The sequence below is a fragment of the Pezoporus occidentalis genome, unplaced genomic scaffold, assembly GCF_034315485.1.
Source record: "Pezoporus occidentalis ecotype Australia unplaced genomic scaffold, CSIRO_AGI_Poc_V1 ctg64, whole genome shotgun sequence".
Classification (NCBI taxonomy): domain Eukaryota; kingdom Metazoa; phylum Chordata; class Aves; order Psittaciformes; family Psittacidae; genus Pezoporus; species Pezoporus occidentalis.
The window spans coordinates 3,033,636-3,046,065 of NW_026915987.1; the positions used below are offsets into that span (position 1 = coordinate 3,033,636).

A 12,430-nucleotide genomic window follows, 5' to 3' on the forward strand; every position below is an offset into this window, starting at 1 on the left:
AAAACTCTTGCTGCAGGGTTGGTGCTGATGGCTGCAATGGGCTGTGAGTAAATCTATACAAGGACATACAGTGCATACACCAACTTGTATCCTAAATGCAAAATCTGGCCTCAAATAACTCAGGACACAGTTCAGAGCCTGAGCCTAACCCATATCATTAGAACTACTCTGGATTTACATCAGAGAATAGGAACCAGAGCACTGGGCTTTCAACTCTGGCACTCAATTATGCAAAGCACTGTTCACAAACTTGCATTCACATCATTTCCATGAATCCTCAATTGTTCCTGCTTTCTGTGAATAACCATAAAGTGATTTCTATTCACACAAACATTCATGGAAAAAGAAAGCAGGGGCAATGTTTCTATGCCCTGCAGAAGACCAGGACTTGCAGGTATCACAAACTACAACTTCACATAAGCAAGTCCAGCTGGTTAGTTTATTTGTCACTCTGCAAAAGTTTGCCTGGGCAAAGATGAGGATGCTCTGGTGCCCTGGCAAGAGGACAGACGCTTTGACCTGGTGTCCTTCCCACTGCTCGTGCTGTCAGCCATCAGCTGGAGGAATTACTTAAGCCATTAGGTAGCAACCCTCAAGGATCAGAACACATGCAGTAGGTAAAGCCTTTCTGCTCTATAAAGTCTCTGCTTATGGATGCTATAAGAACTTCTTGCTATAGTAGAGAAAGGATAACATTGCAAAAGGAGAGGAGTAAGCAAAGAGGACTTTGGAGTGAGATGAAACCCAAACATTTTGTTTTTCCCTGGCCTTAAAACTGCTTTTGGCTACCCCAAATGAACATTCTGTGGAGTGCCTGTCATCATTTAACACTTAGGCTTAGCTGAGGAGCCACCAGGTGATGGAATAAAAACAACTGTCAAGAGCTGCTGTGAAACCTTAATGGGCTAATGAGCACATTAACAGTGGGAGACACTCAGCTGTGGAGGAATCATGCTGCACCATTCCAAAGGGCTGTCCTCAAAGAGAGATGCTCTCCTGAGGAAGGGCCTGAGTAAAAGGAAAATCAGTATCAGACCTCTTGGGCAGGCCAGTGAGACCAGCCGGAGCACTCAGACACCCAACCGAAGCCAGCTCTGCATCCCAAACCTCAGCAGGGCACCCATCAGCAGAGCTGAGGCTTGGTCCCATCCTGCCACTGTGACTCCTTACCTCCAGTGGTCACCAGTGCTCTGCCTCTTAGCAGCCAGCAGCATGTGATTACTCACATAGCAGCTCTGAGGGAGGAGAGCATGTATAGTTAACACACCTCCTGATTTTTAGTCTCTGCACTTACAGGTATTGTACACACTTCCAACTCGATTGCTGGAATAGGGAGATGCAACTAGTTAGTTTTCATGTGTATATACATCATCATAGAATGGTTTGTGTTGGAAGGGACCCTAAAGCTCATCCAACTCCAACCACTGCCACGGGCAGGGACCCCTTCCACTAGAGCAGCTTGCTCCAAGCCCCTGTGTCCAACCTGGCCTTGAACACTGCCAGGGATGGGGCAGCCACAGCTTCTCTGGGCACCCTGTGCCAGCGCCTCAGCACCCTCACAGGGAAGAGCTTCTGCCTAAGAGCTCATCTCAGTCTCCCCTCTGGCAGGTTAAAGCCATTCCCCTTGGCCTGTCCCTACAGGCCCTTGTCCCAAGCCCCTCTCCAGCTTTCCTGCAGCCCCTTTAGGCACTGGAGCTGCTCTAAGGTCTCCTCAGAGCTTTCTCTTCTCCAGGCTGAACAAACCCAGCTCTCTCAGCCTAGAAACAAACTATAGTTTGTGTTTGTATTTTGTCTATGCACAACTTGGCATTCAGCTCACAGAGACTTTCTTGGGAGCCAGGAGCTGCAGAAAAACATGTAATGCTCTTCAAAGGGCATTTAGGGAGAGCTGTGCTCAGCTGCACCCAGCACTGAGCTCAGCCAACTCCAGGTGACAAAAATACCTGGAGACGTGTGACAGGAGACTGCGACCCAGCCAGATCTGCTGAGATCAATGGGGCTATGGCAGGCTGCAGAACACTTTAAACCTTCTTCCCAAACAAAGACTCTCCAAAGGGGTTAGGAACAGACAGGTTGTATCAGGCTTTATTCTGTTTGTTCAACGCATCAAATGCATTCACTGAACGATGCTAGTCTGCTCATTAGAGCAGCAACCGAAGAAGCCTGCGTTACTTCTTGCCCGAGTTTATGAAGACAAGGTTAGAAGAGAATCCAAAGCCCACATTGAAGAAACATTATTTGCAATTCAGTGGAGAAGGGGGTTGGACTGGGAGCAGAGGTTATCAAAAAGCCTCAGTGAGGCTGCTCTGAGCTTATTCAGTGCTGACGGGTTTTGCCGGTTTCAGTTCATAGCTCTACTATACAAATGTCATCAAATGAACAGTGTTTTCCCTCATCCCACAGCCACTGCATTACAGGGGTGTTTGCCTCAGGGATAGAAAGGAAATATTTCAGCTAAGCACTCTCAACAGTATTGCTCTAGTCCCAGAAGCAAACTAAACCACGAACACTTCCACAGGCTCGTATCTGGAGCCTGACTCAGGCTCAGTTCTGGCTCTGTGGCAATACCCTTACATTTCTATAAGCCCTTCTTTGATGAGTACCAAAAATACTATGCAAATACTAATCTACCATGATTTGCAATATCCTGCAAGGTAAATACTACCAAACCTGCTTCACATCAGGAGAGAAGCAATACCCATATGAAGGTCATTGTGGTCATAGGACACATTTTCTTTTAGAGTCTTTTTCTGGTTTAATCGAAATATTTTCATCAATTCCTTGCTTCCGTCCTTTTTCCTCCCTCTTTTAGGGACATGACACTGAAATACATAATCCAAGCCTTGCTGAGACCTATGAAAGTTTGGATCAAAGTCAAGTCCACATCAAGAATAGGCCAATGCTATAAATGCCAGGCAGTCTTCCATAGAGCTGTGAATGTTACCTGCACATGGAGCAGGGTGCAGCACCCTCAGATCTCTGCTTGAAACACCTGAAATAACTGGTTTAATACAGGCATGCAGAGAACAGCTGCAAAATTAGGCTCTTAAATCTGAGTAGTGCTGCTGCCAGAGCTGCAGACTTCCTCCTGCCATCACACAAACTTGCCCAAGGCTGATGCCTCTTTCTGAGCTTCCCCATTGACTGTGATTCTTACCCAGCATTATCTTGAGCTGTTACAGTGCAAAATGCTCCCATTTCCTCACTGCCTGGAGCTAGCTCAGGCCTCTCTCCTCCTATTATGGTAACCACAGGAGAAAGGGAAACAGGCCAACCACTGTCTGGGATTGCAGAAAGGACATTGATGCAGCAGGGCACATGCAAGTGCTGCCATCCCACCATGCAGCCCCAGGCAGGGGCCTCAGAAGAAGGCATGGGCACAAACAGACTTTAAGCAAGGCTCAGAAATGTCTATTTAACCAAATGCCTATTTTGTTCCAGTTCTCTTTAATTCACCATAAGCAGAAAGAGATGTCCAGGAATTCATTTTCTCCCAGGACAAGGTACGGCTTTACCTGGAATACTGTGAGGATGGCAGCAGGGAAGGTATCAAAATTCGTGGTTGGTGTTTCATCTTGGAAATTGAATCTAGAAAGAAGAAATAAACCCAAAAGCAGTAAGGGACAAGCAGGTCTCATAATACCCTGTAAACTGAGTCAGGGAGCAACATTTGTTCCACCTGGCAATAACACCCCAGGCCATCACAGAGGGGAACATCTCTGAGATGTTCTGAGGCAGCATCTCTGAGATGATGCTTAACAAAACTATTAGCAGAAACTCAATTTCATTGCTGAAGAATGCTTTGACATTCATTTTCACCCACAATTAAAAGGAACAAGAGAAATCTCAAAGGATTTTGCAGAACGAATCACTCCAAGAGGTTTTTTTGCTTCAAGTGTGGAACTCAAACCTGAAATTGTCCTTTTAGCAGATTATTTCATTTTAATATTTTAAAGATAAAACAGTAAATGTCTGGAAAAGCAAACATACAACAAACATTTTCTCATTTCAAAATCCATGCTGCAGCTCAAATGGTAATATTTTGATATCTCTTGTTGCAAAATTCATCACAAGCAACATTTCTAATGAGAAAAAAATCAGCTTCAGCAGAATTGTGTTTTCCAGCACAAAATATTCCAAGTGAATAAATTCAGGGAAAAGAATCTGCCTTTTCCCTAATGGTAGAAAAAAGTGCTGCCTCCCCAGCCCTGCTCCAGAGCTCTGGGTGCACATGGGGACCATGGAATGACACAGGAGGTTGAATTAGGGTAACTATGAAGAATTCAGCTCCAAGTAAAAGAGCCGAAAAGGATCTGCTGTCCTACAAACCAGCGACCAGTTCTCAGCATCCCAGGAAGTCTCACATCTGTACCCAGGATGTGAATCCTTCATCCCTGCAGCATTCCATGTGCATGCTTTCAGATTACCCCTGAAAGGACAACAATGAATTACACTTACTGTCCTCCAAACAGCTGCATCCCCAGCAAAGCAAACACCACAATGAAGAGGAAGAGCAGGAAAAGCAAACTGATGATGGACTTCATGGAGTTCAGCAAGGAGACCACCAGATTCCTCAGGGAATTCCAGTACCTGCATTGGAGATCAGAGCAGCAGGGAGAGAACATGAGAGGAAGAGCCTCTGGTAAGAAACTAATACAATCTATTATTATAGAAAAGGAAAAGAATGGCCAGGAATATCAGCATCTTTAAATGACTCTCCATGACTGGAAAATACAGCTCACTGAGGAGCAAAATCTCTTGTAGGATCTCAAGGGCAGAGATGGCCACCTCGGTGCACATGTACCCATGCAGAGCAGTTGTATGCAGCGGCAGTGTTTGGTTTAATTCCTCAGTAACTCCTTTCTTGATGCAGATCTCAACCTTTCTGTATTTTCTCCTTCAGCATGGCAGCCAGCAGGGGTGTCCAACCAGGGATGTATCAATGTCATGAATGGGGACAGCGAAAACCTCCCTTTGTAAGACACAAATCAGCTCATTTCCAGTGTGATGTCTTTGTGGTGTCTGTCCAGCTTGTCAGATGTCAATACCCATAAGTGGAAAACTCCCACATGTTCAGACATCTATGATTTCTGTAGATGCTCAACACACGCATTCATGCAAAAGGAATCCATTCCATTCACGCACAATGCCTTCACTGTGGGGCAATTCAACCACACGGTTTAAGCATCCAGGACCAAGCAACAGCTTCGGACAATGAAAACAAATCTGGGACATTAACTCCAACTTGTCAAGAGGGAATGGCTCAGCATGAATCCTGCCTGACACATGCAAGTCGCCTCTGGCCAGATACCGAAGTTAGTTTGCTTTTATCCCTCCTGTCCCCTGAGATGGCTCCTGGCACACTCACAGTCAGGCACATTGAGTGACAACGTGCGGGAGGGTGCTCAGGAACAGCTCTCTTTCCTGGCTTTATTGCCCTGCTGGGAACAGGCAGGGAGCATTTATATTAGGAAAATTAATGAATCAGAAAATGCAGAAAGAGCTATCAAGCAGAGGAGCTCTTTGACAATCTCCTTTTGGACAGACAGGCTGGAGCAGACGGGAGGGATCGAGTGATTTAGAGCCATTTCACGTGTCCTCTGATGAAAGTTTTGAGACCATGGGGGAAGATTTTCCTCTCTTTTTGTGCAGTGACTTCCCTCTTCTCCACCACCCAGCACCAAGAGCTGCCATTCAGAGGCCACTCTCAGCAGCAGCTCTACCATCCTGGCCTGTGTGTCCTCTGGCTGCAGTTTTAGGGACAGATGCATGCTAAGCTCCCTCCTGCAGCGCAGCTGTGGGTATCCAGCAGAAGGAAGCCCATGGATTCCTCCCATTTGATGGGGAGAAAAGCTCAGAGCTTGAGTCAGAAGCACAGAAACACCATCCTTTCTCTTCTCTTTTTCTTTGTTTCCCTCCTCTTCCTTACCACAGGTGTAGCTGGGAGAGCTGAACCACCCCATGGTTCTCTGTACTGATGTGCATCCCAGGAGAAGCAGGATCTTGCATTCCCATTGACCCATTCCAAGAAGAGTTATGTCATCATACAATGACAGAGAGTTTCAGGGGAATCTCTCAGGACCAGATCTAGTCAGGGTTAGCTCTTCAGCAAAAGGGGCTGAGCTTCTATCATTGGAGATGGAGGAAGCATTTACTGCTCACATGGCTCTCCCCCGTTTGACCCAACAGCTTCAGGCAATGCCTGCCACAAAAGCAGCTAACACAACCGTGCCTGAAACACATGGGGAGGCTCTGCCTTGCCCTGGAATAGCTCAGCACCAAATCCTGCCTGAATACACAGAGCCAGGATATAAATAGGAGCTGCATTTCTACAAGTGCCAGTCCCCATTCAGTTCTGTGATGACAAAGAGGAGAACATGTGAAGCTGTTTTCTTCTTGTCCTCTTTGCTGGATTTTACCCCTTCTTTAGGTGTGTCCACTCATAGTGCAGCTTTCTGCCACATTTCAGGCTGACTGTAATTTAACTTCTTAACTACTGCATCACTCTGCTGTCTGTAGGCACTGATTTGGGAGATATGAATCAGAAGGTCTAATACCATCGATTATTCAAGGCATTGGATTGCAACTGGCTTTTATTAAACACAAAGGAAAAAAAGGACATGGATTTTCAGAGGAAAGTTTCTATGAAAGAGATGGGAAAAAGAAAACTACTGAGGGACAGGATGTAAAATAAAGACTGTAATGAGAGCACGTAGGCAGCAATCTGTGCCTTGTGCCACTGCTTTGGTCACTCTCCATGAATGATGCTAGGGCTGAGCTGGTCAGGCACTGGGATAATGTGGCCCAGCAACAATGAGCTACCTCCATGTGAGCTGGGGATGAGACATGGCTTCTGGCAACGCAATGAACACATTTATCATGTCAGGTTCAAAAATAACATGGTGAGGTCAAGGGAACTTCAATATCAGTGGGGTGAGAGTTTCAATTGGCTGTTCTAAGAAGGAAAATAGCACTCAGCTGGTTTCATGATGTGCTTTGCTAAGTTACATCTCAGGCCTAAACCTTTATTACATTGGCTAAGAACCTGAATAGTCAAAACTTGCAAGGAAGATCAATTTAGCATGTAAAAATGTCCAAAATTATTCAAAAGTACAACACACAATCAGACACATTGAATCTCAGTAGCTCTGGATAAAATTAACTGCTGACTTGCTATGAATTTCCTACAAATCCTGGAGTTTTCCATAACTAGCAGTAGCTCACAGGTGATGTTATAGTGATATCTGTGGGGCAGGCATCCACCTGTTTTGCTGAACATTCATAGAACTTCACATTTCCAACTCCTTTGTCCCCCAGTACAAATGACACAGTGTCCCACACAGCTCTTGGGTCTACGTGATGATTAGCAAATGAGCAAATCTTGCAGAGCTGACAAAACCCATGTGCCTGAATAGCTGTGAAAGTACCTGGGTACTCTAAATTACTGTTCTCAACTGTGATAACTTGTGCTCCATCAATCTGAGATGGCTGGGTTTGCTTTGGAGGGAGATGCTGTCCACCCTTTTGTTACTTTAAGCTAAGAACAACTAAGGAAGTGACGGAAAGAGAGGAGATATGAGGAGGTAATGGTCTAAATGGTGTAAAAAAAAAAAAAAAAAGAAAAAGGTGGAAAACAACAGCAGCATCAATTTTCACACCATAATTTTGAAATCCTGCAGAAATTGCTCTAGATGGATTTCTAAATCGCTACTGCCAGCATATGTTAGTGCAATGCATGAGCATGAAGACAACTGAAAAGCTGGGGCAAGCCAACTCCTGGTGACAATTCAGCTTCTCAGGCTCAAGGCTGAAAACCTCAGGCATACCCAGAGCAGACACAGCACAGGCAGCAGCAACACACTTCATATTTGTGTGAACACAGTGGTTCAGGTGCCAGGATTTGGTACCTACCAATAATCAGGGGAGCTTGGTATTTCCTAAATACTAAGGATTTCCTAAATACTTAAGGAACAGTCACTGGCTCCACAGCAGATAAGGACAGTGGGCAGCTTATGGAGCTTAGAAAATTGATAAACTTTTTTCTCTTATCACAAGAAATAAGTGATCAGCTTGTGAGATTTTTGTTTCAAGGAAAGCCTAAAACCAAAGAAAAGAAGGATGCTGTCATGCTCATCACTGCACTGTGGAGTCTTCTACCCAAGGACAGACAAACCTCTGTAAGATCCTGGGGAAAGGGCTATTAAAAGTTCTTGTGGATGCAAACACAGGCTCAGGAACTCCCTAAACTGCCAGAAACATGGATAGCCCAGCCAAGGAAAGGGCAACTTCTCTTCCTGCCCCCTATTAGGGCCAGTGCAGATGTACAACGTTAGGACTAACAAGAGTGTTATCCTGCTGATGATACAGGTTCCATATGGTGCTAAAAGTCTAATCTGAGCAGAAGGGGAGCTGGACTTACTTTGTTACTTTGAATATCCTCAGCAGTCGAAGCGCTCTCAGGACACTGATGCCAAAGGAGGTACCTGGTTTCACTGCAGCCCAAATGACTTCAAATATACTTCCCACGATCACCTGCAACAAGAGTCCATTTTACATAAAGCAAAACTTCTGCTTAGTTCTTCGCAGTTCACCTAAGGAGGCTGATGAGAGAACAAGAATGAGAGCGAGGTCTGTGCTGGCTTTCTTATGAAGGCTTCAGCAATATCATGAGTTAGCCAACAACACTAAAAGACCTTGTTCCAGCTTCTTCAGGAACTTCTGTTTGAGGAGAGGGGCCTTGGGCAAGGGCCTGTAGGGACAGGCCAAGGGGAATGGCTTTGACCTGCCAGAGGGGAGACTGAGATGAGCTCTTAGGCAGAAGCTCTTCCCTGTGAGGGTGCTGAGGCGCTGGCACAGGGTGCCCAGAGAAGCTGTGGCTGCCCCATCCCTGGCAGTGTTCAAGGGCAGGTTGGACACAGGGGCTTGGAGCAAGCTGCTCTAGTGGAAGGTGTCCCTGCCCGTGGCAGGGGTTGGAGCTGGAGGAGCTTTAAGGTCCCTTCCAACACAAGCCAGGCTGGGATCCTATGAACTTTCTGCATTCCAGTCTACAAAAGGGCAAGACCAAATGCCAACACTTGATTTTCCCACCCAATGCAGCATAGTCAGTACAGCCTGCAGATGCAGGGGACACTGCCCCATCCTCCCCTTCCCATCTAAAGCACCAGAAGTCTTTCATACACAGCAGTGCAGAAGCTGTGTATGAAGAGTTCAGACACAGTGCTCCATACCTGATACTAATGAAGCATCAGGTGTGGGCAAGATTACCTGAAACTTCTGGCAACTGAGAGTCTTTAGGAGAGCAATTAAGGTAATAGCTATTAAGAGATCCTGAAAATCTCTAGCACGTAGAGCCCATCATCAGCTAGACTCTCAGGTTATTAAAAAATAGTCCTAAATCAAGGTGATTTTTAGGTTTTGTTGTGTTTTCCTTGTTTGTTTTAATGTTAGCAGAGGATTAACTGCAAGTGATAAAGAAATCTCTGAAATCCTTTATTAAAAAAAGCACAAAATAACCCCTAATGGGTTAAGCACAATGGCAAAGGACAATTATATCCACACAGGTTACTGCACAGTTAATAAGACAGGCATTTGGCTGCCAATTGCAGTTATTACTTGCATTAACCCAGCATCTCAGAGCTCCCATTGACCACGGTCCCCAGTTGCATGAAGCACCATAAACACGTTATCACCAGACCCCTGAAAGCAGCTGGCTTGCGTTGTGAGAGGGAGCCTTAATGGGAACTCAGTGCTGGAAGAGCTGTGTCTGAATACCTGAGCAGTGCTGGGAGACTCAGCAGCTTGGAAACAAATCCCTTTCCTAAACAGAAACTTGGATGTTGTTTCAAAACTACAGCACTGCTTGTAGCTTCTCTGCAACAAATGCTGCACCCTCAGCTTCCAGAAAATGCAGAGGAAAGGCAAAGACACAGCAGCTGCTGATCCAGTCCCTCCCATCAGAAAAAGAAGGAACAAAACTACTCTCCCACAGTCTTTCACTCTTGAGACTCCCTCATGAATCAGCAGAAACCTTTCCTGAGACACTCCATATGTGTCTCCTCTGATAATTCATTTTGCTGTCATCTCCACACGGCCTCCTGGGAGCTTGTTTCACATGAGACCCCACTGGACTGTTGCTCCCAAGACTGATGCCGCTGTGATTTGTTGTTTCACTTTTTGCATTTGAATGGTTTCATCTTGATGGTTTGTCAAACTAAACTGACTGCAGATCCCCGTGATGTCCCAGCGGGGGTGAAGTAGCTGAATTAATTCCGGAGGCTGGAAGGTGGGCGAGGAGGAAGAAACATAGATAGAAGCTGGATCCCTATGGATCCTCTAAAGAAGGAAGAGTTAGACCAACAGCTTTACCTCCTGGGAAACACTTATTTCCAGTGCTGCACTCACAATAGCATGATGCAAAGCAGAGAGACCAATAGGTTCATTTCTTGCTTAGGCCAAGCTCTTAATTCTCCCATAACAGGAGGCTGGAACTAGATGAGCTTTAAGGTCCCTTCCATTCTAGGATTCTATAATACCTGTAGCCTTGGATTTAGGAATGGTCACTTACTGAAGGTAAGAATGCTTCCTCTCCTTCATTGCCAGAGCAAACCTAAAGCAAGGAATTTTGCTCCATGGGGCAGAAGAATCACTCCCAGTGTTTTGGCAGATAAAGACTGTAAACAACAGACTAAATCTTGAAGAGAAGGACTGGATGATATGTACAATGACCTGTTTCCCTCTTGCCTGTGGCTATATCATAAGCTTCACAACCAGTTTGCTAAAGAAACCTTCTAGACTGATTCCAGCTCTGGGATGCAGTGCTCAGCCCACTCTAAAGGTGAGAAATGCTGAGTTAACCTGTGTGAGGACACCTTACAGCCTAATAGCTTTCAATGAATAAATTAACATCTGCATGCAACGTTCCTTGTTAGACAGTCAAAACTGACCCCATTATTGACACTTCAATGCTGTAGTTCTAACATGAAGAGGAGAGCCCGTATTTCTGCAGTAAAAGGATGTGAGTTATTACCTTTCTGTCACCTAATCATGTGTTTAGACTTCTGCTTCTGGGCACTCATGTCTGAAAAGTGCTGTCTATGTATCTTGAGGTAAAGGCCATTAAATGGTTGACTGGGGAGGTAAGCAATAAGATGGGGGGGGGGGGGGTGTCTTTCAATCACCTCATTTAAATGGGAGAGAGAACCTCTCAGTAATCAGAGCATTTACTGGTGCTGATGCTGCGAACACCCTCTAGCTTGATGAGGAAATGCAATCCCCAGCTGTCACATTTCTTCAAAAAGGATGATAACTAGGGGAAGCTTAATGTGTCTCATTGCAGCTCATTTATACAATGACAGCTTCCCACAGAAGGCACACACACAGCACCATTCCCCATGGATTCCCACACTCACCCTTAAATGCCCAGCCCCACTGAATAAAGGGAAAACCACACGTTCGTCCACACAGACTTACCCCAAAGTCAAAGCAGTTGAATGAAGAGTGGAAGTAATTCCTTGGCCCCAGCCCATACATCTTCAAAGACATCTCAGTAAGGAACAGACCCAGAAAAACAAACTCTGCAAAATCTGCAGACAGGAGAAGAGATTAAATTAGTCCGCAAGACCTTGGTAGGCAGACCTCGCCATGTGGGGAACAAGGGTAACTGTTCACAACACTGACTGCCTCCTGCCAGGAGAAAATCCCTCTGGAATGGCAAACAGGACCCCGAGGACAGCTTCACATAATTATTTCTATACGCACCACGAGCTGTATTCAGCCTTCAGGAACTGTGAAGGCAGTGCTTCATGTGTACTCTGGAAAGGTGGTATGAGCATTAAATAACACCCTCATCATCTTTGTAAGGGAGTTTCAAAAAAAAGCTCTGGATCTAAAGGTCTCATCGCTAAAGGTCTCATTTAATTGCACAGATAATGCTTTGCAAGTGTGCGTTTGGGACTTCTGTACCTACACATGACAGGCACTTTTGGGAGCAGGGTGTAAGCTTTTGTAACATCCTCTCATGATAAAAATACCTTCAGATGCAACGGAACTGCTGCCTCTGAGAGCTCATATTCAGAGGTGTTGTGTCTACTGTTAGCACGTAACCACATTTATTTTTATTATGTCAGTATAACCATATAATTATGGAAGAACAAGTTTTGTTTCCTTCTGCTTCACATAGCACGGGCAAATAGGCTGTGAAGCTTTTGATGAGGAAATTTATCACCTATGATGAAACAAAGGGCAGAAAGAAAATATAGCTGGAGACTGCAATTTCCACATCACGTTTTTAGGTCTTGAAGCTACAGAAAACACTGCCTTTGGCATTTTAAGTCATGCAAGTTTAAACCTGGAGGCCAATAAGCAACAGCAACAATGGAATATTAAAAAACAAACATGAAAAGGGCAAAACCCCCTCTACATTACCGAAACC

The 12,430-nt window shown here is 45.2% G+C and overlaps 1 protein-coding gene across 11 annotated transcripts in view; it reads right to left on the reverse strand.

The window, feature by feature from the left end:
* Positions 1-12,430, reverse strand: part of CACNA1B (calcium voltage-gated channel subunit alpha1 B) — a 297,873-nt gene that overhangs the window by 114,041 nt on the left and 171,402 nt on the right. For all 11 annotated transcript variants that reach the window (XM_062640317.1, XM_062640320.1, XM_062640316.1 and 8 more), the window contains 4 exons: positions 11,470-11,582; positions 8,420-8,532; positions 4,459-4,590; positions 3,516-3,588 (listed from right to left, as the gene is read on the reverse strand). In XM_062640317.1, coding sequence (XP_062496301.1) covers positions 3,516-3,588; positions 4,459-4,590; positions 8,420-8,532; positions 11,470-11,582 — 431 coding nt within the window. The remainder of the gene's footprint in view (positions 1-3,515; positions 3,589-4,458; positions 4,591-8,419; positions 8,533-11,469; positions 11,583-12,430) is intronic.